Here is a 25,306-nt window from a genome sequence, read left to right as displayed (position 1 = left end):
GGCTGTCATGAAGGAGTAGGTCCCACTCCTGATCCCCACCATCAGGGGTGATGTGACCTCCACTGCACGTGTAGAGCCACACCTGGCACCAAGAACACCTCAAGACGCCATGAGCTCTAAAATCCATACAAACATTTATTCCGTCCCTGCCTGGGGGGCTGGGGAAGGGGGTCTGGGAACTGGGGGGCTGCAGGCCTTTACAGACAGCCCCCGGATGAGGGCGGGGCTCTGGCGGGAAGACAAGTGTCCAGAGGCCAATGGGCCCTGGGGCATCCGGAAGGCGAGGTCCTGGGGGCTCATGGAGGGGCTGGCTTGTTTCCCAGAAATTTTGGGGTCCAGGTGGGCTAGAGGAGGCCAGTGCACACCTGTCCAGGCCCAGACCGAGCGGAAACTCCAAGGCCTGGCAGCTGCTGGGGTGACATCTGGCCCCTCCCAGCCCTATCCCCACCCCCCAGCAGGGAAGGCAGCACCAGGGTCTTGCTCCTCTGGGTGGGGGAAGACAACTGTGCAAGTCATCAGGTTTAAATTAAGAATAATAAAAATAACAATACAAAATAAAAAGACAACCCCTGTCACAAACAAACCTTTGACAAGCCTGCCCAGCCGCCTTCCGCCCCCGCTCCCCACCCCCACCCCCCACGAGAAGGGGCAGGAGTAGTGGTCTCGCCTCCGCCCGAGGTACCAGCAGGGCCCGGCTGGGGTGCCGGGTGGGGTGGTCCCGGCCTCGCCCGTCAAGTCAGCAGCAGTCTCCAGAGGACAGAGGTCTGGGGCAGGGAGGCAAAGACGGGCGAGAGGGGTAAGGCAGGGGCTCAGGACTCCGGGTGGGGTCAGTCTCAGCGTTGGGCTCTCTGCCGCCGGCTCCTCCCATTCTCGGTTTTCCATGTCTTGGCGATGTGGACAGGGTTAGCTCTCGAGATTTATTGCACTGTTTTGGAAGAGGCCTGGGGTAGAGGACGGGCCGGGGCTGCGGGAGAGGTGGGCGGGCAGGCGGCGGTCACCGCTTGGTCTTGGCGTCTTCTCGGATCTTCCAGATCACCAGGTGCATGCAGGCACTGGCATCCTCACTGGAGCTGTGCCCATCCACTGTGGGGCAGACAGAGGCGTCAGGGTGGGAGCCCATGGGACCCACCCCACTGCCCCCACAGCCCAGGTGCTCACCATTGTCCTGGATGATCTGTCTGAGGTAGTCGGCCATGAGATTCCGCAGGGAGCGCTTGTACGGGAGGCCCAGGCGATGCGGGAACAACACGGACGTGTCCACCACGGTGCTGTGGATAACCTATGGGTGGGTGGGCAGCCAGTCAGGGATCCCAGGGTCCAGGGCCCTGGGAGGGCTGGGGTGGAAAGATGCCCAGTCCTGGACCCCAGGCCCCCTCCCTGGGCGCCCCGCCTGCCTTCTGAGGACCCCTAGGGAGCCAAGGATGTGGTGGGCCAGGGGGTACCTTCAAGGCCAGGAGATCGCTCTCCAGGCTGTGGCCAATGAGGATGGTGTCCGAACTGAACATGCTGAGCAGCACGGCCTGGACATCCCGGAGTGAGATGCTTGTGTCTGCGAGGTCAGCCTCAGTCACCCCTGAAAACCTAGGGTGGAGGATAGAGGCCTTAGGGAGCTGGGGAGGGCATGGGGACCCCACCCTGGGTGCCAGGCTGCAGGCAGGTGGGCTGGGCCCTGGCAGAGGGCGCACCTGGTGTTATAGTCAACGATCTCGTTGTCCGGCCTGACGAAGGTGTCGTACACAACTTGTAGGTCTGTGTCCACCACCGTGACCCGCGTCAGCTCCAGGCCGTACGTGGTGTAGGACTGCAGGGGCCAGAGGACATGCCTCAGACAGAGCATCCTGGCAGTCCTCCCTGGCCCCACACAACAATGATCACGACCAAGCCCCCCTGGGTCCCTGAACCCCGAAGGCAGAGGCTCAGACCCTGCTTTCAGAGGGGTTTGTGTATGCAGAGCAGGGGTGGACCCAGCGGCTGTTCCCCTCTATCCCAACACCTGCGCTGGCTCCAGGCTCTGGGCAGAGGGACCAGGACAGCCCCACTGGATAGCAAGGCCCCCATGCTTGACAGGGCTCCTGAGGACTTAGGAAGTCCAGGGTCAGCAGGGTCAACTCACCATTTCACAGTCAAGGGCATAGATTCCTGGGTGCGCATCTCCTGACAGTTCTTTCTCAAAAGTCTTCACAAACCCTTCAAGGCTTTCCTTCCGGCCATCTTGCACGTGTTGCTAAGGGTGAAGGTGAAGGAAGGTCAGGGCGGCAGGTTCGGGAGGGCAAGGCTGGGCTCACGGGACGGGGCCGGGCAGCTTTCATGGACCGTTCTCCTCTTCCCCAGGCCCCCAGACCAGGCAGATAAATCAGGGATGGAAAAGGGAGCTGGGGGTCAGGGCTTAGGCCAGGATCAGGGATGGGCTTCCCAGGATCGGGGTCAGGGGTGGGGAAGTGGCCCAGACACGTACCTTGGCAACCTGACAGCCGGTGGAGCCGATGGCAGCCGAGCAGCACATGTACTGAGTCTCCCAGCCACCAGCCACTGAAAAGGAGACATGGTCAGCAGAGGCTCACCTTGACGCCAGCCTCATGCCTCCCGGAGAGTTAGTCTGCCTGGTCAGGGCGCCAGGCCCGAGCAGTAGCAAGGAGCCAGTATGGCCTGTGCAAGCCCCACCCTGAGAGAGAGGGCATATACCTGGTGTGCCCCCGGGGGGCCCGCCTGCCCAGGTTGGTGTGCAGGCAGCCAGAGGGCAGCTCAAGGAGCCCCGTGTGCTCCCATGAGAGGGACTCTGGGCACATCGGGTCGACAACCAAATGAAACAAGCAGCCTCAGGACAGGACAAACCCTTCATTCCCGCCAGGGCAAAACCACCCCCGTGTCTCCATGGGAACAGGCGAGGACAGGCCAGTGGAGGAAGCCTTTCTTTTATCTGCCTGTGAGCCAGACAGGAAGGCCTTTGTATCACTTTTTCCATAAAGAACAACAAAGAGAAAGAAAGTTACAAGCGGTCAAAGCAGGCAGCCAGCCACAGCCCAGCCGGGGCCTGGGATCTCACCTCGGTTTCGGCGGAGCCGTCCCCAGTGGTAGTAACACTCCTCATCACGCACACAGCGCCCAGAGGAGGACACAAGGTACTCAGCGCCACAGCGGCAGCAGACCCTGCAGGAGGCTGCGGGCAGGGACAGGGAAAGAGGGGACAACGTGTCAGGACAGCCCACTCCCTCCAGAGGGCTCTGCCCAGCCCCCAGGAGGGTGGGGTGTGGGAGGGACTCACAGTCCTTGGGCTTCTTCTCCTCCGCCGTGAAGATGACAGCGCCTCCTGGGCGCTCGGGGTGTGGGAAGGGGTAGCCGTTCTCCTTGAGCTGGTCCTCGGTGAGCAGGTACTCCTTGAGGCGGCTGTACAGGGCGGCCCCTGGAGACAGCAGGAGAGGGGTCAGCCCTAGACTGAGGCCAATGGGAGGCTGGACCCAGAGGCTGGGCGAGCCACCAGGGGCTGCGCTGGAGGAGCCAGGCTCACCCTTCAGATCTTCCACACGGGGGCTACTAGGTCTGCTGAGCGAAAAGCTGGTCTTGGCAGCCAACTTGCCCCCCAGCACGACTTCATGAGACACAACTCTGCAGCTGCTGGTTTCTGGAAGGGGGGATAGGAAGGTAAACTAGGTTCCGACACCTGGTCCCCCCCAAGGGCTCCCCACCCTCCTCCAGAAAGGGTCAGCTTGACCTTGTGTGACCCCCCCAACCCTGATTCTTTGGGGACTAGCAGGCTGCCTGGAAGCCCCTCTACTCCCCCGGATCTCCCCCTTGCAGGAAGGGAAGAACTTCATAGGAGATCTAATGGCCTTCTCGGGCTATTTGGAGCCCAGGGGTGGGGGGAGGCAGAGCAGAAGAGCTGAGGAGCGAGACGGGCAGGCGCTAATGCATCCTTCAAGAGGGGTCAGGAGATGCCCTCCCGCACTCAGCACAGAGAGGCGGCCCAGACACGCACTGTGAAGAAGCCCCCCATTAGCGGTGGCCCCTCGGCTCACAGAGGGCGGTTAATAGCGAGAGGAAGCTGTTCTGAGTGTGTGGGGCCAGTGCCATCCTCCGCAGAAGCCTGGCAGCTGGGGAGCTGGCACCCAGAGCTTTTGTCTGGCGAGCTCCTGGAGCTTAGAGCTACAAAGAGAGCAAGGGAGGCCCAGAGTGTGGGGAGGGGGACCTGTGTTGAAGGCTGGCCCGGGTCTTATGCATGTGACTTACTGTTGAGACCAGGCCCGGTGCGGGGGACCAGGCCCCGCAGCTTCTTGAGGGTGTTCACAGCAACATTCAGGTAGATGTTCTTGCTGGGACTGCGGTCGTAGGCCACCTTCTCCTCATTGAGCGCCTGTGGGCACACACGCAGCTCAGCCCTGCCTGACCCGGCCCCACCCCCATCCAGCAGCTGCACCCCCACACCCCAGGTCACGCACCTTCTCTATGGCTTCCTGGTTAGAAGAGCAAAATTTGAGGCACTCCTCAATAAATAGGTTGAGATACCGCTGACGAATGACAGTAGGGACTTTGCCACCAAACTCTTTTGGGATAATGGGCTTCTTTAAACTCTGGAGGAACAGAAATCAGCAGAAGTTGGGACACTCCTGCCTGCATGCATGAGGCACGAGGTACTTCTCAGAGCTCACGCGTGAACTACACACCAGACAGACCCTACCAGCTTAGAGGCACCAACAGAGGACCAGCCAGTGTTGACAAGAGAGGAAACTGAGGGCGGGGGGGGTGTGTGTGTGTGGCAACTCTGTGACCCTGCTCAGTGTTTGTAAATGGAATCGCTCTGAGAGAAATCTACTAAGAGAAAAGGACAGAGGGAGTGGGCAGACGGGAGAGGAAAGCCCAAGTGAATGGGCATGGTTACCTGTAAGGATGGGCTGTGTGCCACGCGCTTGGGGGTGACAGTGGTGGTGGTCTTGGATGCCATGCCGGACAGTGTGCGCGTCTTCAGGGGCTGGCTGCCCAGCTCAGGGCCATTGGGAGTCTGGCTGGTGCTGGCCGAGAGGGTCCTCTTGGCACCTGTGGGGGCTGGAGGGGGACAAGGAACATGAGGACAGGAGGAGAGCACACCCATCACCGAGCTGCAGAGCACCAGGCGGCCGCGGCCGTTCAGCGTCAGCAGGACGTGCATCTCGGAGCACAGCGGGAAGGGCCGGGGTCTGGCCTGTGGGCTGTGGAATGACATTAGGTTCTATCTGCTTTCAGGCAAGTCCATCGAGGCAGGGAGGCAAAAATGGGACTTTGGAGGCCGGCTCAGGCAAGGTCGCTGCCAGGGTGGTCCAGCGAGTGGCATGGGGCGAGGGGAGCCTCTGCCACATGTTCCGGCCCCCGACTCTGAAGCATTGAAGTGTGAGGGAGGAAAGGCCCTGGCTCCCAGGCTGAGGACCAGAGGGTACAGGACACCCCAAGCCCACTCATTGTGACCACCGGCCGCTGAACAGCTGCCTCTGTATTCTGCCTCTCCCTTTGATGAGGTCACAAACCACACAGTCTCCTACCCCCAGGGTGGAGACTGGTCACCAGCAGGGCTGTTTCTAAGGGCTCCAGGCAGGGTGGCAGCAGGCAGTGCAGCCAGGGAAGGGGTGGGTGGTGTTTTCGCCTTGAGGAAGGGCAGGGGCGGCAGGGTCAGGGCCTGTCCCATTCCAGGGTCAGCCTGGCAGGCCACGGGGGAGGAAAGCTGCCACCTGGCCTCATCGCTAAGGATGTTTGCTTTTCAGTGATGGAAGGAGAGCTTTCAGGGTCTTTTACGGCACGAGGCACCAGACATCAGGTGAGTCCCCCGGGGTTGCTTGATTCAGTCAAGGGTGAGGGCCTCCAGGGACACCCCTCAGCATTATGCCAGATTCAAGGCACAGCTGGTGGGAGCCTCCTAGGAACCAGGCAGGCGGGGCAGAGCAAGGATCACAGGGAGAACCCCAGGTCAGGCGACAGAGGGGGGAAGGGGCAGACACACCACACCCAGCCTCCACCCCTAACAGAGAGGCCCAGAGCCCCAGACATGACACTAGGCCTGACTTAGTCTCCTTCTGACAGCTGGGGAGACTTCTATCCCCATTTCACAGATAAGCACACTGAGACCCAGATGGGCCCTGCTCAAGGCTGCTACCACTGGCATAAAAAGGAGACTGGGAGTTCCCATTGTGGCGCAGTGGTTAACGAATCCAACTAGGAACCATGAGGTTGCGGGTTCGGTCCCTGCCCTTGCTCAGTGGGTTAACCATCCGGCAGACGCGGGTGCAGACGCGGCTTTCAGATCCCACGTTGCTGTGGCTCTGGTGTAGGACGGTGGCTACAGCTCCGATTCGACCCCTAGCCTGGGAACCTCCATATGCTGCGGGAGCGGCCCAAGAAATGGCAAAAAGACAAAAGAAAAAAAAAAAAAAGGAGACTAGCCTTGAGCTCCTACTGGGTGAGAAACACTCCTGAGACCAGGGCCCTGGGGCTTACCTGCAGCCAGGAGGGGGTTGGGGACGTGGGCGATCCTCTTCTTCTCTCCAGGGGCCGAGATGTGGACTGAGGACGGCTGCTGGACAGCCTGGAGGAAGCTGACTGACTCCCTCTGTGCCTGCTGGGCCCGTCGGTAGCACACCTCCTGAGCAGTAGGAGGCCGGGCAGGAGGCACTGGGCCTCGCCTCATGGGCTCTGCCTGGGTGATAATTCCCAGTTCCAGAATGCATGTCAGAGGTACCCAGAGTGGGCTGTCCAGGGCAGCAGGATTAGGGTAGCACTGAGGGCCGAGTGGCAGGGGCTCCAGGGCTGGGATGGGGCAAGCCTCCCAAGCTTGCAGGTGTCCTGGAAGGAACTGCCTGGCTTCCTCCTGAGCTTTCAGATACTCTGGTGGGAACCAGCTGGGAGCTTCAGCTCTCAAATTCACCATGATGTTTTCACTATCCTAGAGTCCTTCCAAGCCCTGCTCTCCTGGTTGCTGAGTGTCCAGACCATGCCCTGGACCCTTTATATAGGGACAGGGTTGGTGGAGCCCCCAGCCCCTAGATTAGATCTTGCTTAATCCAATCTTCTCTGGACTGTACCTCTGGAATCCCTCCACAGGGGTCCAGTAATTAGATCCAATCTAGTTCTTAGACTGGAGCCCTGTCTTTTGCCCTAGCCTTCTCTGTGCTAGCTCAGGGCTCAGACCACCCCCACAGTGACTGACAACAATTTTTGTCTCTGGACCACAAGGGAGGAAAGCTAGGCTCAGAGAGGTTACACCACTTACACACACACAGCATGTGTCCCCTGGCAGCCCTGATATATAGGCACAGGGTGGGTGGAGCCCCCTGCCCCCAGATTAGATCTTGCTTGATCCAATCTTGCTTGATCCAATCTCATCTGGGGAAAGAGATGATTAGATCACCGGCAGTTCCCAGGCTAGAGCCCTGTTTTCTATGCCAGCCTTCCCTGCTCACGCCACCTCCACTCCCTCTGGTGACTGACAACTATTCCTGTCTTCTTCAGACCACAATGGAGGAAACCTGGGCTCAGAGATGTTGTTCCACTTGTCCAAGATCACACAGTACCTTGGAGCTGGGACTGGAACAGGGCAGTGTGACCCTGCTGTAGGGCTACTCTCCCCTTCCTGTCTCTGCTGTGTGCCCCGCTCCCCACCGGCACTAAGCACAACTCAATGACTAGAGGGGGGTCTCAGGCACATCTCTGTAGGACACAGGTTGCCAGAAGCAGCCATCAGCAAGGGCACACGAGGTCCTTGTTTCTGCAGAGGGAGATCTTGTCCCTGCTGCCAGCCTCCCCCCAGGACCCAGAAGTGGACACTTACCCCCTTGCTTTGCTTGGAGAGGTGCGAAATCCTCCTTTTCTGCCCCGGGAACAGAGTGGCCAGCCCTGAGTGCCCCTTATCCTCAGCCTTCTCGTCCTTGAGAGGCTGGAACACACACCCGTCCCTCAGTGAGGCACCCCCCACTGCTGCCCTGGCCTTGGGCAGGTGGGGGATGTGAGACTGGGACAGGGAGCGGTGGGAAGACAGTGACTTGCTTGAGGGAGTAGCTGCCGCCTCTCCCTCCTTGACCTTAGGAGGTGTACCAGGCCCTGCCCCACAGGTGAGGAAACAGACTCGGTGCCCCAGAGCCCACCTCTCAGGCCTGCGGAGGCAAGTTCTGCAGACATGGCCCAACCCACTCTCAGGGCCTGCCTCCTGCTCCCTCTGTTCCAACCAGCACAGGATCAGAATCTGGGAGTGGAATGGGAAAGCAAAGGGCTAGGACCAGGGTCCCACTGTGAGATCCCTCAGAAGCTGTAGGTTCTATGCTTGGACTGGCAAGGCCTGCTTTGTTTAGAGTAAGCTCCCTCTGGTGGCTGAGGTGAGGACACTGGAGCAGGGCACCAGAAAGGCTGAGGGTGGTAGGGCTGGGGGTGGAGAGGGGAGGGGGACTGAGTAGGGAAGAGACAGGGAAAGACAGAGGGGAAAGTAGGGGCCAGGAGAGGAGAGAGGCTTCAGGGAGGTGGCAGAGGGCAGCAGAGCAGGCCAGGATGGAAGGTGGTGCCCAGTACCCCTTGGCCGGAAGGCTCTCATGAGCCTGTTGCAGGACCCTGCCAGCCAGGCTATAGCCAGCGTCCTCTTCCTGGATGGGGCGCAGGAGGCAGCAGGCAGCCAGTGAGGGGTCCTGAATTCTTAACAAGCTAAGAGGCTGACACTGAGCAAGTCATCACGGAGACTCCAGTCCTAGGGAAGTTGGGAAGGAGCCCAGTCCACCCCAGCCCGGGCCCGGCCTGCCCTCACCTGCCGAGCCAGCCGGCCCTTGTCCTCTGTCTTGACAGCAGTGGACTCATTGAAAATTCGCAGGCACTCTTCCATGGGGTCAGAGTCAAAGTCGACCTCCTTCTCCAGGGCAGCATAGTCCACGTCAGAGCCCGCCCCCGAGGAGGAGGAGGATGAGGGGGAGGACTGGCCAGCTGAGGGGGGCGGGGAGGCCTTGAGGCGTTTGGGCGGCCCCTGAGCTGCAGAGAGACTCAGGCTAGAGTCTGTGTCAGAGTCGGAGTCAGAGTCGGAGCTGAGGCTGGGAAGGGCAGGTGGCCGGAGTCCTGGTGCCTGGGACCCGGGGTCCTCGTCCTCACTCTCATCCCCGAAGAGGTCGGCGTGGCTCAGAGCCCGCCTCTGCAGCTTGGGGGCATCCCGGGGGGCGCCCTCATCCAGTGAGCGGGCCTTCCGCTCTATCAGCTTCCCTGATGGGGTCTTCCCACCCGTCCTGTCTGGCGGAGGGTGGGTGCCCACCCTTGTGGGGCTCTGCCGTGGTCCCGAGCCATTGGGCCGGCCTTTCCCTGAGCTGATCCCCGCAGTGGCTGAAGATGGCTTTTTCTTGGTCCCATGGGGCCGTTCCGCCCTGTGCCGGGGGCTGCTGGCCTGCGGACCCCTCTTGTCTCCACAGGACTTCTCGGCCGGCCTCCCACGTTCTGCATCCCTACTCTTGTCTGACTTCCGGACACTGTCCTTATGGCCAGTGGCTGGCAGCACCCTACTTTTCTTCTTCTTGGGCTTCCCTTCCTTGGGGCTGCTGTGCTCCTGTGAAGGCCTGGCTGGGGAGCTGGGCTTGGCAGGGGGTGACCGGCCTGGGCCCGTGGGTGGCTGCCCAAGATCCCCCACATCATACTGCACGGCCATCTCCTTAGTCTCCCGGAGGCTGACCTCCTCAGGCTCTGGGCCCTCCCTGGAGCCTGGCCTCCCTGGGGCCTTGCTCTCAGGGCCTGCTCGGGCTCTTGGGGGGCTGGCAGTGGTGGGCCTATCCCCAGGAGCTGCGGCAGCGTCATCGTCTGAGTCTGAGAACCTGGCATCACAGCTGCCAAAGGGGTCACAGGGCTTCTTGGGTGCAGGTGTGTATGGCTCACTGCTGCGGGAGCCCCTGGGCCGCTTGGGGGCCCTGTCATCCTTGGCGCTGGCCCTGCTGAGCAAGCGGGCAGAAAAGTTGGACAGTGGGTCGTATTCCAGGTCTGTAGACGGCTTAGAGTTGTCCACCACGTACTTGCCACTAGGAATGGGGCGGCCATACCGCCGTGGCTGGCTCACAGCCTTGGGAACATACTCCAAGGCACTGCCACCCCCTCCACCATGACCCTGACCCCGGTCCAGAGAGGCCAGCGAGTACTTGCTGCCAGAGTCAGCAGGGGCAGCCAGCGGGGTGGGCTGGTAGCCGCCATCAGGGCTTAACAGGCCATGGCCGCTGGGGTTGTAATCGAAGGACAGTGGGAAGGTGTCCCCATCCAGGCCAGCAGCGGGGCAGGCAGCAGTGCCGCAGGGTGCTAGGGCAGGGGCCTCCACTGAGCTGTGCTCCCGGGCCGTCTCCAGGAGCTCCTGGTACCGCCTCTGTTCGAGCTCCACCTCAGAGCGCACAGCCTCAATGGCCTGGTTGACCAGCTCCAGCTCCAGGATGTCTGAGTGGGGCTCATCCCCTCGGCCCAGGGCCCCATTCTCTCTCTGTGAGGAGGGCTTGGGCAGCTCGGGGTTGTATGGGTCATAACCGAGCCCTGGAATGGGAGAGGGAGAAAATAGCAGTGAGTAGGCCTGCTACAGCAGCGGCCATGGGAGCCAGCAACCAGCCACGTCTTGGTTCTTCCCAGGGCCGGCAGGGAATAACAGAGAACCAGCTTTCCAGAAACTACCAGGGAATGAGAACCACTGAGGTACTAGTGGCAACTCAAGGTTAACAGGGGGCCCATCCATGCAGGCACTGCCCCTGGGAGGCTGCCAGGTGGGGTGAGGGGCACAGAACCCTGGCCCCAGAGAAGACCACAGGAGCTGGGTGCTTTACCAACTGGGATGGGGTGGTGAGGTCTGGGGAGCTGGGCTTTCTGCAGCTGGGGGAGACCAGACATCCAGCCAGGGCGGAGAGCACAGGGTGCAGAGACACCTGACCAGGGAGCTTCCCAAGCAGAGGGTGTGGAGTGGAGAGGGAACAGAAGGCTGGGCTGGCCCCAACCCACCCAGAACAGTGGCTGGATGCACGCAGCCCTGCCTGGTAACAGTGCCTGTAGGCTCTGTCCCCCACTTGCTTTCCTGCCTGCAGAAAAGCCCACTAGCAGAGCAAGATGGAGAAAACAGCCCCAAAGTGTCTACTGCTGAGGAGCACCAGGTATACAGAGGGGAACTGAGGCAGAACATCAGCAGTGCAATGCCAAGGGCGTAAAAGATGTTCAAACAACATGTAACGTTGGGGAAACAAAAAGTGGGGTGGATGGAAAAGTGGGCACACTTGTGTCCATCTGAATGGGGGCAGTGGGTGGGCAGCTCCTGTTATTTGCCCAGCTCTAGAGTGTATTTCCACCCATGCTGGCACGAAACTTACAGGAAACTCACTTATGAACAGAAGTGCAGAAATTCTCAGTAAAATGTGAACAAATAAAGCCCAGTGTTCCAAGAAAGGAATAATATACTGTATTCAAATATTCCAAAATCTAAAGATAGTTCATCAAGACATTCACAGGGGAGTTCCTGTCGTGGCGCAGTAGTTAACGAATCCGACTAGGAACCATGAGGTTGTAGGTCTGATCCCTGGCCTTGCTCAGTGGGGTGAGGATCCGGCGTTGCTGTGAGCTGTGGTGTAGGTTGCAGACAAAGCTCAGATCCTGCGTTGCTGTGACTGTGGTATAGGTCAGCAGCTACAGCTCCGATTCTACCCCTAGCCTGGGAACCTCTATATGCTATGGGAGCGGCCCAAGAAATGGCAAAAAGACCAAAAAAAAAAAAAAGACATTCACAGGACATAATTCTGTAAAACCTCTAAAGAAAAAAAATGAATCGATCTGATGACCTGTGGTTGTCAGAGTGACGGCCAATTCTCCCAGGAGCCTCCATAAGGAATCAGTAGTGCCCACACTTGGACTGGAGTCCGGGGAGACCCATCTTGGACCTCTGACCTCCAGAAGTGCCAGAAAAAGCTCTGTGCTATTTAAAAGCACTCAGTGAGTGGTGTCTTGCTGCAGAAGCCCCAGGAAACTCCTGCATCACTGAATGAGGAGGTACCTGGAAGATGGGTGCTGTAGGGGCCATCAGCCAGGCCAAGGTTGCCTGGGGGCTCAAGGTAGGACAGGCTCCACTGCAGGCCTATGGTCTGTCTTTTAACTTGGAACTTATTTTTCAACTGATACTTAGGAGAAACGACGCATGTACACATGTATCTGTGCTTTAGACCACTAAGGACAAGCTGGGGATGAGCCGGGGCTGAGGGTTATACATGGGGAGATAAAACCAAGCAGCAGGAGTTCCTGCCGTGGCACAGTGGTTAACGAATCCGACTAGGAACCATGAGGTTGCGGGTTCCATCCCTGACCTTGCTCAGTGGGTTAAGGATCCGGCGTTGCCGTGAGCTGTGGTGTAGGTTGCAGAAGCGGCTCAGATCCCGCATTGCTGTGGCTCTGGCGTAGGTTGGCAGCTATAGCTCCCACTGGACCCCTAGCCTGGGAACCTCCATATGCCGCAGGAGCGGCCCTAGAAAAGGCAAAAACACACACACAAGAAAAACAAGCAGCAAAGGCCACAGGGGGCAGAGGGACGGGGCTGCCAGGGAGCGGTCCTCCATGCCCTCATCTTCCAGCTGCAGATGCCAGGGTGAAGGGCGTTGTGGAGCCCAGGTCAGGACATGTGGCTACTGGGCCCTCGGCCCTAAGCAAAGGTGAAGGAGCTGTCCAAAAGGAAGGCTTCTAAACCTCAACAGCAAGATCCAAGGCCCCTCTCCCAGCCCACCTCAACCCACAATGGGTCCAAAGGCACTAATGGCAGACCCACTCCTGGCCCACCACCTGCCCAGGTGAAGTGAGTAGCCAAGGTCTCCCCTCCCTGTCTAAGTCCTGGCTCAGTGAGGGGTTACTTGAATCCTGCAGGTCTCTGGGGGCCTCCAGCCCACCTGCCTCACTCTCCAACCTCCCTCCTGAAGCTAAGAAGGCTCTCATCCCACCTGGCTCCCCCAGGTGGTGGAAGTGCCCCCCAGGGGCGGTGGGCACAGCAGGGTGAGGATCTAATGGATGGGGTCCTTTCTCACCCTTCACCCGCTCTGTTGGCAAAGGGCAAAAGCCATGCACAAGTAACCAGGAGTGCCCCTAACCCTCGCCATCAAGGGCAGAGTTGAGACCTCTGCACTTGGTTGTTTTTTGGGGTTTTTGTGTGTGTGTGTTTTTATGGCCACACTCTCGGCACATGAAGGTCCCCAGGCTAGGGGTCTAGTTGGAGCTGTAACTGTCGGCTTACACCACAGCAATGCCAGATCTGAGCCGCATCTGAGACTTACATCACAACTGACCGCAACACCAGATCCTTAACCCACTGATCGAGGCCAGGGATGGAAACTGCGTCCTCATAGATTACTAGTCAGATTTGTTTCCGCTCAGCCAAGATGAACATTCCATGCATTTTGGATTTTTAAAGCATTCCCCTACCACCAAGTCTGTGCTTGGGAAGTAAGGAGAGGAAGGGGGTGCCCTAGGGCCCAGTCCCCAAGCAAGGAAGGGAGGCGCAGGCTGCAAGGCTGAGAAGGGCCCCCCCACCCCCACACCCCAGCATCCTGGTGGAGAGTGGCCCTGCTTTCTGAGGTGAAGCCTGTAACAGCATCAACTGACTTTAAGGGAAATTGGCCCCCTCCACTCCCATTAGCCTCCAGGCAGCCTGCCCTCCCAAGGTGCAAGTGTTCAGACTCTGGAGGGGGCGTAGCTCCTGGCCAGGCCCAGCCCTAGCCCCCAGCCCCTTGATCTAAACATCAGGAACCCTGCTAATGTGGGATACTTTCAGACTTGGGGGAGGCTGCCTCCCCAACTCAGCTACACCAAAAAGCAAAACAGCCCTGGGAGGGACTGAAATGGTCTAGGTCAAGACTCTCCCCTAAGGCCTATTTCCCCAGTGTCCTATAAGGCCACATCACCTGCCCAGGGGCTTGGCCACAGCCCCCTGGGGCTCAGGAGTGAGTGCACTGGCCCCTAGGCCCCAGCCACAGTTACCTGAGGCTGGCTTGGGGATAGGAGATAGACAATGGAGAGGGTATTTGTGATACCTAGCCCCTGCCCCAACCTGCCTCTGGGGTTTGGTCCCTCAAGGGACCAGTTGGAACTGGAGAAGCTCCCCAAGAAAATATTTTACAGGCAACTCTACAGGTGATCCTTGAGAGCTGGGGAAGGGCCATGGGGGGGCCTTAGAACATACCTTCCAATTATTGGGGAATTCATTTGAGTAGAAGCAAATGAGCCTCCTCTGGGGTTTGTACCAGGGAAGCATGCCTTTGGTAAACAAGATTAATTGGGCTGTTTTTCGGAAAGGGAGCCAATCTTGGATGATGGGAAAGCTCTTTGAAGGCCTGGCTGATGGGGTTACACTCTCAGGGGCAGTGGGGACCCCCAGGCCCAGACCTGCCCAGCAGTCACTGGAGTGACGCCCCTTGGTGTCAGGTGGGGAAGCCTCGCAGAGGCCTCTCCCCAGACCCCTAGCCTTCTGGAGCCCCAGAGAAGGGAGAGGGCTGGTTCCCCCTCCTGGCTCTGGCCATGAGCAGCTCTCCCAGTGACCAGACCAGTGCTGACTGGCTCTCTGACCAGCTTCTGAGCAAGTGTCCAGCACAGGGGCCAGGCCTGTTTCCCCAGATCCACAGCAGGAAGAGCAGACGTGGGGCCACAGTGTTCAGGGAACAGATCGCACAGAACCGACAGAGTCCACGGGGAGTTGAAGGGCAAAACAGAGTAGTGGTCCTTCCGAGTCCCAGGTGGCCACCTCCAATCCCTCCAAAGCGTCCCTTGGCCAGGAAGCAACCCCCACCCCAGGTCCCATCCATACCTCTGCTGCTCTGCTCCCACCACAACCCTCCATTCCAGAAACACCTTACCCTCTGAAACCACACAGACACCCATCCCATGAGCTCTAGCTACACATGGAATTAATGACAAGTGGAAACAAGCAGACCAGCCAGCATGAAGACCCCAGTGGGAGCTCATGACCCCACCACGAAGGCTCCAAGGCCATCCTCTCTAATCCTCACAGTTGAGAGGTCTGACCCAAACCCAAGGTTCTCTCCACTCAGACCACAATGCCCAGCCACTCTGTCCTCTCTAGCCAGAAGGACCCTCATCACCCACCCCTCCTCTTCTGGGTCCAAAGTGATAAGCACCCAGCTACACAGAGGTCCTGCCTCCTGCTCTGTGCCCTGACAGACTTCAGCAGGGATACCTCCAACCCAGAAGGCAGTCACAACCCAAGGGGGTGGGCAGGGTGCCGGGAGGTGACTAACAATGGTCCCTGAGCAGGACACAAGGACCAGTCACAGGGCAGAGCAACTAGACTCCTCTTGGCCCCAGTAAGCTGCCCAGGTGGCAGAGGCCCCAAAGGTGGAAAAAGGAAGTCATTTCCACAGGGGCAGAAAAGATGCAGCTAATGACAGGAATGCAGGGTGGGAGGCTGATGGGGGAATCACAAGATTTGAGCACCCTCCATCTACACACACACACTTTGGGCTTTCTTGGGACGTGGGACCTGGCAGACAGTACCCCCCAAGGTTACCCCCCAGTGGAGGTTGGAGTAACCCCCAGGTCCTCAGAGGGGCCAAGTCTGCCCCTGGGCACCATCAGCCAGCCCCCTGGGTGGGGGGACTTCCTCACACTCCACTCTTGGACATCAGGTCAGTAGCCTTAAGCCCAGGGGTGGAGGCACTTAGCCATTCACATATTCCAGATTGGAAGAGCGCCCCAGACACCAGTGGGAGAGAAACACAGCAACCACCATGAGGGGGTGCTTGGGTGCACACAGGGGCCGTCCCAGACATGCCCACTGCTGCGGCATGGCTGTGTCCAGAGAAGCAGGGTCTGGAGTCCTCCTCCCCACTTGAGGGCCTGGGAGGGCCTCCTTCTGCCCTGACAAGGCTCCCAGCTCCTTCAGCTTGAAGCCCCCGCCTCGGGGAAGCAGCACAAGGTGCCACACAGCCAGATCTGGACCAGCCACTCAGGGGCAACACTGGTCACAACTGCAGACCACCTGCCACTCTCCCCGGAGGACCAGGGGGTCTGCTCCTTTCCACTTCTCTGTCCTCACTGATGGTCCAAGATGGGTCCAAATCACATTCATGGTAAAGAAAATTTTAAGAATCCCCTGACCAGATCCCCAAAACAGGTTTCCAATGGGTGTTTCTTCCAAAGCACAGGCTTCCTGAGGGCCCCTGGTCTGGAGGCCCAGCAGCGCAGCTGTGTCAAGTAAAGCGAGGCAGGGACATAGGCCCAGTCAGGGAGACAGCACCTTCTCCCTTAGGGTGTTCTAAGGACTCAGGGCCAAGGTGAGTTGACTCCATCCTCTAAGAAAGTTCCCCCATATTTGTTACATTGGGGCAAATTTTTAAAGGCACAAGAGGCCCCAGATTTCTATGAGGAAGTAAGGACCAGAGACAAAAAGGGAGTAACTATTCCCAGTCAGAGGCACTATGTGTAGTATTATAGCTACCTGTTAAAGAATCATCTGGATTACAGACTAGTGGCACTGTTGTTTCACAAGATGATGTTTGAAACTGATCCAATGTTCAGTGGCGGAACTTGCAATCCTCAGTTTGTGGTCTGTCAGCTAAAGGTGAAGATATATTCCTCCAATTCAGGACCCACACGACGGGAAGACAAGTTCATGTACTTTGAGCTCCCTCAGCCATTGCCTGTGTGTGGTGACATCAAAGTAGAGTTCTTCCACAAACAGAACAAGATGCTAAAAAAGGACAAAATGTTTCACTTTTGGGTAAATACATTCTTCATACCAGGACCAGAGGAAACCTCAGAAAAAGTAGAAAATGGAAGTCTGTGTGATCAAGAAAGTGATAGTATTTGCAGTATAGAAAGTGCAGATAATGACAAGGAATATCTAGTGCTCACTTTAACAAAAAATGATCTCGACAAAGCAAATCAAGACAAAGCCAACCAATACTTTTCTCCAAATTTTAAGGTGAAGCTGTACTTCACAAAAACAGTTAGAGGAGCCATCAAATCCAGAGGCTAGCAGTTCAACTTCGGTAACACTAGATGTTAGTGACAATGAACCTGATCATTACAGATATTCTGACACCACTGTCTCTGATCCAGAAAATGAACCTTTTGATGAAGATCAGCATACACAAATTACAAAAGTCTGATTTCTTTTAATAAAGAGGGATAAAACACCATAAAAAACAAACTTGAATAAACTGAAAATGGACCTTTTTTTTAAATGGCAATAGGACATTGTGTCAGATTACCAGTTATAGGAACAATTCTCTTTTCCTGACTAATCTTGTTTTACCCTATACATCCACAAGGTTTTGACACTTGTTGTTCAGTTGAAAAAAGGTTGTGTAGCTGTGTCATGTATATACCTTTTTGTGTCAAAACGACATTTAAAATTCAATTAGGATAAATAAAGATAGCACTTTCCCATTTAAAAAAAAAAGTCTCCCCATAGGGTCACAGGTGGGCAGCATTGGCTTTTATCAGTCTACCTTGAAGGCAAGTACTGGGGAAGGTGACAGAGGGCTGGCCATCGAGGTGGGTCAGCCCTATCCCCTCCTGCAGGCCACTTTGGTGAGCTTTCAGGTCTCTGTGGACAAGCAACTGTGATGTGTGACCATTAACTAGGCAGGGATGCATCTAGCCTCAAGAACACACAAGGACAAGCAATGCCAGAATGTGCTGAGTGAATCTGGCCTCGGTGCCCCTTAGACACAAGCTTCCCATCCCCTGCCACCCAGCAACTCAACATGCTGACCCCTGGCTCCTTTCTGCACCCCAGCCTCAACTATGCTGCCAGCACAAGAATCTGCAAAGGTTACACCAGCCAGAATGGCCATCATCCAAAAGTCTACAAACAATAAGTACTGGAGAGGGTGTGGAGAAAAAGGAACCCTAGTACACTGTTGGTGGGATTGTAAATTGGCGCAACCACTGTGGAAAGCAGTATGGAGATTCCTCAGAAAACTAAACATAGAACTACCATTTGATCCAACAATCCCACTCCTGGGCATCTATCCAGAGAAAACCACGACTCGCAAAGACACATGTACTCCAATGTTCACTGCAGCACTATTTACAATAGCCAAGACATGGAAACAACCTAAATGTCCATCAACAGAGGAGTGGATCCAGAAGATGTGGTACATATACACAATGGAATATTACTCAGCCATTAAAAAGAACGAAATACCAGCATTTTTTGCAACATGGATGGACCTAGAAACTATCATGCGAAGTGAAGTCAGCCATACAATGAGACACCAACATCAAATGCTTTCACTGACATGTGGAATCTGAAAAAAGGACAGACTGAACTTCTTTGCAGAACAGATGCTGACTCATAGATATTGAAAAACTTATGGTCTCCGGAGGAGACAGTTTGGGGGGTGCAGGGATGTGCCTGGGCTGTGGGATGGAAATCCTGTGAAATCAGATTGTTATGATCATTATACAACTACAGATGTGATAAATTCATTTGAGTAATAAAACAGAAAAAAAAGAAAAAAATCTGCAAAGATTTGTAGAATGAATAAAATATCAACCACGAGCCACAGACCCCACAATGCCTTAAGCATGTACACTCTTGCAGACACAAGCTTGGTGCTGACCAAAAGGGACAGTCCCCTCAGGACAGATGGCACCCAGCAGCCACACAGGAAAGTTAACTGGCTAGAGAACAAGTTACAAGTTAGCATGGTCCCCTGCCAGGCCTGCTGCAGGTAGGAGCAATGCTGGGAGTCAGCCCCTCCTTCACCTCCTAGGCCCCTTAAAAGCAGAGCCTGAGAGCCCCCACAGGCCTTTTTCTGCTCCCTCTCCCTGCCCAGAATATTGGATTGCTGCCCACCACCCTCCCCTCTTCAAGCCACCGGGCAAATCTCTATTCACCCTTCAGAGTCCAGCCCAGTAACTGCTTGCTCAGGGACAGCTGCCCAACTCCCTACAACCTCAGGAGCCAAGAGCTCTCTCTGGATACGGGCCCACGCCTGTGCTGCTCAACACCCCCTCCCCTTGCAGAGTCCCCACAGCCTGGTTCACAGATAAGCACTGAACTCAGAAGACCCCAAAAAGCCGGGGAGGGCCGAGGGCCAGGGCCTGATTTTACAGGTAGCACCAAGGCCACGGGACACCTGCGTGTGTGCGCAAGGCCACACTAAGGCCACGCCTTGCGAGATGGCCAAGTCCCAACCAGTCACCCATCCTGCTCTCCTCCAACAACTAAGGCAACAGACAGGAGAGCTCTTCCCTCAGAAATGCTCTGGGCTCCCAATCCTGCCTGCGACTCATGTAGCCCGCCTGGGAAGGGCGCTCCCCATGGCCCTTTCGAGAAAGCTGGCACCCAGAGGAAGCCACAGACCGATCACCTGCTGGCACACCGGCCTGCTTGCTTCCTCAAAGGCGCAGGCTGGCCACTGCAGGACCTGCCACCATGAAGGAGGCCAAATGGTCAGGAGACACCTTTGAGGAGGTCCAGCTGGCACCTGCCCTGACCAGCGACCAGCCTCCAGCTCCTGCAACCCTCCTTCCACCATTCTTCTTAGTGTTCCAGTTTTTCTTGTGACTCAGGCAGACCAACAGGAGTCTGGCTTCAGCACACGGACAGCCTGAATGAATCAAACTCCTAGGCACCCACCGCTTGGCTTAAAAACCACACTCTACAAAAAAAAAAAAAAAAAAAAAAGGAGTTCCCGTCGTGGCGCAGTGGTTAACAAATCCGACTAGGAACCATGAGGTTGCGGGTTCGGTCCCTGCCCTTGCTCAGTGGGTTAACGATCCGGCGTTGCCATGAGCTGTGGTATAGGTTGCAGACGCGGCTCGGATCCCGCATTGCTGTGGCTCTGGCGTAGGCTACAGCTCCGACTAGACCCCTAGCCTGGGAACCTCCATATGCCGTGGGAGCGGCCCAAGAAAGCAACAACAACAACAACAAAAAAGACAAAAAAAAAAACCCACACTCTTGTCACTAGAAGTTATTTTGTCAAGAGGATTCTGAGGCAGAGTGGGGGTGGAAGACGACGGCAAGGCAGGAACAAAGACTCTGCAGCACAGCTGAGCGAGACGGGGAGGTGCGCCGCCTGCCAGGGGTCTACGTTGTTACTCCATTTTGCAGAAGAGGTAACTGAGGCCAGGCCTCCCAGGCCAGGCTCTTGGCACCATGAAAGTAAAGCCTAAATGCCTTCATCTGGGGCCCCACTCTTTCTGTAGGGGTTGGAAGTCAGCCATGGTGCTTGCACTTCTTCTCTGAACAATGCTCTGGGGGTGACGCACACCTGAGCACCACGCACGGTCCCGAGCTCTCCCAGCTGGCTTGCTGTCTCTGCCAACCTCAACCTGAGCACCTGGGCTGCTCTGCCTCTCCTCCAGACTTGGAGAAGCCAGAGGAAGGTGGAGATTTTTAGGGCTTTTCTCTTCTTTACCGGCCTCAGCCAGCCTCTTCCCCAAATACAAAATAGGCCAGGGGCTGGGGTACTGATCAGCCTCCTCAAGTCTTGCTTGGCACCACCAATGACACTCAGGGGTGGGGGGTGGTGTGTGTGTGTATAGGGGACCAATCTGAGCACTGCAAGACACTCAGCAGCATCCCTGGCCCCCACCCTCTCATCACCAGGAGCACTCCCCAGCTGTGACAACCACACAGGTCCCTACATCGCCCTGTAGCCCCTGGGGATCAGGATCGCATGCAGTGGGAGACATGGCTTTACTGACACTAAGCAAAGACTCCTAAAATACCCAAACAGCTAAGGTGCAGATGCATCCTTACTCAAATGGCCCAAGCCTGGATCTGGGCAAAAAGGCAGGTTTTTAAAGCTCGCCAGGTGCTTATTGAGGAGCTCTGAGGTGTGGGGACCATAGGTCTTTGGACGGCCTCTACCCTCACTGGGGTTTGCAAAACCTCAGCAATAGAATCCAACTTAATCAACAGGGCAGGCTCACCACTACAGCAAAAAGACACAAAGCCTTTTGTTTCCAAGGCTGGGAGGAAGCAGAGCAAGCTGGCAGAGGCGGGACTTGGGGCAACATACACATAAACATTTTTCTTTTGACTTTTTGGTATTCTCTGATGTTTCTAATGACTACTGCTGGGAGTCCAGCAAAAAGTGCTCTGAATGGAGACAAGGAGCCCAGGCTGCTGCCAGCTAGAACACAGCCCTCGAAGACAAGGGGTGCTCCTAGGCAGGGTTGAACTGGTAATAAAACCTGTTTGTGCTCCTCCTGGTGTTGAGAGACCTCTACAGAGAACTACTCTGAAAACCCACAGCACCTCTCCTCCACTCCCTCTTTACAGAAAAGTCAAGAACAAAAGAACAATAGAACCACCCACTGGATGGCAGTGAAGCTCCTCCTCTGGGAGGCTGAGGCTCTGGCCCCCTGAGCCTGGCGGCACACAGCTCCTTGGGAGGGTGGGGAGGTGAGACTTGGCTCTCACCAGGGGTGATCCTGCCCCCAGGGGACATTGGACCACTCCTGGAGACATCTGTGCTTGTCACAACTGGCAGGCTCCTGACAAGGAGGGGGTGGGGGCCAGAGATGCTGCTCTACCTCCCACGGTGCTCAGGATAGCCCTGGGAGTGACCAATGCCCAGAGTTCCTGCTCCTCCTCTGGCTGGCTTCAGAGTTCCCACCTCAGGTGAAAGGCCCTGGCTGTCCTGACCAAAGACCACACTGACAGCCGGCTGGTAAAAACCCTCTGGTCCTCAAGTACCCTGGCCGGGCCTCCAGACAAGAGACAGCATTGCTCTGGGCTGGGGCTCTCAGCACCAGTCTCTCCCGGGAAGAAGGGGGAAGTGTTCACCGTAGTTCACGCTGGAAAAGAAAACATCAGTTCGAGGAACACACTTGTTCAGTCCCTGAAGGCGCCGTCATCAGGGCTGTGGGAAGTCAGCCCAAGGGGAGGACAGCTAAGGGGCTGCGGTGAGTGCCGCTGCAGCCCTCCTGCTTCAAGTCAGCTCACAGATAATACAACACAAAACCCCACCTCTTCAGGAAGCACTGGTTTCTCTGGTCCCAGCCTCTCTACCCGGCTGGCTCTCCTCGCTTGGAGCTCCTCTGTAGAAGCATGGCTTGCAGACTGCAAGGGGCCGCTGGGGGCCTCATCTGAGACCGGGGAGCAGGGGGACGAAAGATGATGCTGTCACTACTACCCAGCTAGGGTCACCCTGGCCTCCCCCACAAGCAGGTCTTCCTCCAGGCCCATCCTCAATACTGCCTCTCCCAGGTCTCAGTATTACCTCTTGGCCTCAGGGGAAGATGGAGCACAATGCGTGATGGGACCCAGGTCCCACGGATGTTGACAGGAGAAACTGGCAAGAAGTAGTGAGGGTCAAGGGCCTGACAGCCAAAACTCCACCCCATGTCCCCCACTTACCAGCCATGTGTACACAGGCACGTGGCTTTCCCTCTCTGGGACCCAGTTTCCTCATCTGGGAAATGGGGATGACCATCCCGCCCACTGGTCAAGGTCAAGGATGAAGAACATGAGGGTATGCGGCAATAACTGGGCACTCCCCCTAGTCCAAGGGCAGGAGGTAGGGGTCCTGGAGCACAGGAGGATGGATCTGAAGCCAGAAAGAACGGTATGCCTGCCTAGCACCTGCATGGGCCTCAGACCCTGCTGGAAGGTTCAGGAGGCCATCAACCCAAGGCCACTGGTGCTGGGTCACACAGGGCTGCACACCCCACCTGCAGGCAGGCAGCCAACACCCAGGACCTCAGCATCCCTGCCCAGCCCACACTTGCCAGAGCACCTCTGCTTGGGCTGTCTATCTGGTCACAAGTGGACCCAGCCAGAGCCTGGACTGCTGTAGTGTCCCCAAGCCCAACAGGAAACAGGGTTATCAAAATCTGGAGCAGGGGGCAGCTGTAAGGGAGGCGGAGGTCTAGGTGCACACTCTCCCCTGGCCCACTCAGAGGGCTACCCCGTGAGCATGACCAGAAGATGAAACAGAGTGTCAGAGAGGCCCCACGGCAAGAAAGAGGCTGAGCTGGGCTCTGACCCTGCCTCTCTGTAGGGCAAGGCAGCATTCCACCAGAAGGTAACCAGAGGCCACCCCCCACCAGAGACGGGAAAAGGACTGCTTATTCTCACCTGCGAAACAAAATGCAGATGCACGGGGATCGGGGGTAGGCAGTGGCCTTTTTTCCTGTGGGAAGGGAAGCAGACAGGGCAACATCACCAAATGGGCTCTCAAAACCTGGCCTCTGGGAAAGTCACTGGCCATTCAAGAAATGAATAGCACAGGATGAACGCCCAAGAAGAGAGACCAGAGCTCCAGAGTTCAGAAGGCTGGAAGGCCATGTGGAGTCTGCAGACAAGTTGCTGCTGGGGGCATGGTCCCTCCCTATCTGTCCCAATGGTAAGGAGCATCACTCGCCAGGCCAGGCCAAGTTGGTCAATAGATGGATTGAGGAGTTCCCGTCGTGGCGCAGTGGTTAACAAATCCAACTAGGACCATGAGGTTGCAGGTTCGGTCCCTGCCCTTGCTCAGTGGGTTAAGGGTCCGGCGTTGCCGTGAGCTGTGGTGGAGGTCGCAGACGCGGCTCGGATCCCTCGTTGCTGTGGGTCTGGCGTAGGCCAGTGGCTCCAGCTCCGATTCGACCCCTAGCCTGGGAACCTCCATATGCCGCAGGAGTGGCCCAAGAAATAGCAAAAAGACAAAAAAAAAAAAAAAAAGATGGATTGAAAACTGCACTGTCTTGAGTTGAAAAAGGACACCGGGAGGCCGTTGACACTCAGCTGAGGATAAGGCATCGCAGGAAACCAAGGCACCTGTGGGCCAGGCCAGCTTCCCTCCTCAGGGGTAAGTTCCTGAGAGCAGGGCCCACAATGCACACAGCCCCAGGCCTGGCACAAATGTGGAGCCAGGCAACCAATGCTTGCATCTGGCTGGCTGTGAACAGTGGGTGGCAGGTGCAAGAAGTCAGGGCAAACTTACAATGGAAATTTGAGAAAATGCTACCCCCTCCTTTTTTTTTCTGGCAAAATGGGAGAACAGGCCCATTATTTAATCTTAGCAAGGGCGCTCCTCTTTGAAAGTTAAAAGGTTCTGAGATGGGGATTCTTTCATGGGGAAAAAGAGAGGATGCCGAATGAAGAATATGGGCCTGAAAGAAAAGGGGAGCTCAGTCCTGAAGGACAGGAGCCCCAGTGAGAGCCCGAGTTCCCCTCCGGAGTAAGGACATCCCTGCAAGCCTTTCCTCGCGGTGCCCCTCTTTTTGCCCCCATTCTTAACAGCTCAAGTCCCACACTCCCCACAAGCAGCGTGACCCCGGGCAGCTCTCACCGAACTCTGCCGCGACATTGATAATCACCACGGTGCTGTGATGCTCAATCTAGAAACGTTCACTTAGAAGCCTGATCCCCACCCCAACACACACACAAGCAAGTGGATATGTTGGCACACGGCTCAACACACAGCCCAGGTTCCTAAGCAAGATCCTCTAGACTTCTACTGTAAACAAGGGAGGCCACAATCAGCGGCGCGGCGGGCGAAGAAGCGCGGAAGTAAACAAGGGCTGCCACGAGCACTCTGGGCCGGGGAGGCGGCGGGAACGGTTCCCCCGGCATGAGCTCGGGCCTGCCAACCAGTGTCGGCCGCGCTCCTTTCCCGAGCCCGGCGCGCTCCACCCTTGCGACGCCTCTAGGAGAACGGGTCCTTTCGTTGTTTACGTTTTGCACTCGTTGAAGCAGAGGTTTGCAGAGGTCGCTCAACTTGGGCCCCGGGTGGGTGGCCCGGGATTGGGGACACGTCGCCCGCGAGCGAGAGAGAAGAAGGTTGGGCGGGGAACTGGGGGCCAAGGAAGCCCGGGCGCCGGAGTGTTGAGCCCGGGGCGGGCATTACCTGCTGCGGGGGACGCCGCTCCGCCTCCCCCAGGAGCGCCCGGGCTCCGGGCCCCGCGGTGCCGGAAGTGGCAGTAGGGCCGCCGGCAGGGCCCCCCGGGAGCCCCAGCCCAATACGGGCAGTCGATGGCCCGGAAAAAGCCGGTGGAACGTAGCATGGTCCGTCCCGCGGCGGGGCCGCGGCCCGGAGCCGCCCGGGCCCACGGGCCCCTCACTGGCGCCGCGGTCGCCGCCGCCCGCGCCTCACGGACCCCGCTGCCGCCGCCATCTTGCTCCGAGGTCCCCGGAGGCCCCCGAGACGCCGTCGCAAGGGACCTCGGGAGCAGCTGCCCGAAGTGCGCCTGATCAGAAACACCTGCTCCCGCGGCCCCAAGGAAGGTCATGGACCCATGGCCCAGGACAGGCAGTCGCGGGGATAGGGGTGGTGGGGGCGAGACGCCCTGCCTACTGTCTCCGGGAGCCTCGCCGGCGCCGCCGCCTGGCCCTCGGTGGCGGCAACAGCGCCATCTTGAGCCCCAGGCCCCTGCG

At 57.4% G+C, this 25,306-nt stretch overlaps 1 protein-coding gene and 1 pseudogene across 3 annotated transcripts; one reads left to right on the top strand and one right to left on the bottom strand.

Annotated features, from left to right (window-relative positions):
• Positions 1–115: 115 nt before the first annotated feature.
• Positions 116–25,015, bottom strand: REXO1 (RNA exonuclease 1 homolog). 3 transcript variants are annotated; one of them, XM_047777665.1, is made up of 16 exons: positions 24,780–25,015; positions 8,747–10,485; positions 7,787–8,197; positions 6,457–6,655; positions 4,874–5,037; positions 4,434–4,565; positions 4,225–4,348; positions 3,506–3,619; positions 3,263–3,400; positions 3,044–3,157; positions 2,456–2,529; positions 2,114–2,224; positions 1,686–1,801; positions 1,443–1,581; positions 1,159–1,279; positions 116–1,083 (listed from the first exon to the last, which is right to left on the bottom strand). In XM_047777665.1, exons 1-16 carry the CDS (start codon positions 24,934–24,936, stop codon positions 995–997), a joined length of 3,942 nt encoding a protein of 1,313 aa, XP_047633621.1. In that variant the 5' UTR covers positions 24,937–25,015; the 3' UTR covers positions 116–994. The 3 variants fall into 3 exon arrangements, with proteins under 3 accessions (XP_047633621.1, XP_047633622.1, XP_047633624.1); XM_047777666.1 differs by having other exon boundaries at positions 7,787–7,891; positions 24,780–25,013; XM_047777668.1 differs by lacking the exon at positions 7,787–8,197 and having other exon boundaries at positions 24,780–25,013.
• LOC125125939 (phosphatidylinositol 3,4,5-trisphosphate 3-phosphatase and dual-specificity protein phosphatase PTEN-like) lies at positions 16,293–17,110 on the top strand (annotated as a pseudogene).
• Positions 25,016–25,306: the final 291 nt, after the last annotated feature.

Source organism: Phacochoerus africanus, chromosome 4 (assembly GCF_016906955.1).
Source record: "Phacochoerus africanus isolate WHEZ1 chromosome 4, ROS_Pafr_v1, whole genome shotgun sequence".
Taxonomy (NCBI): Eukaryota; Metazoa; Chordata; class Mammalia; order Artiodactyla; family Suidae; genus Phacochoerus; species Phacochoerus africanus.
This window is presented reverse-complemented; position numbering and strand designations above follow the sequence as displayed.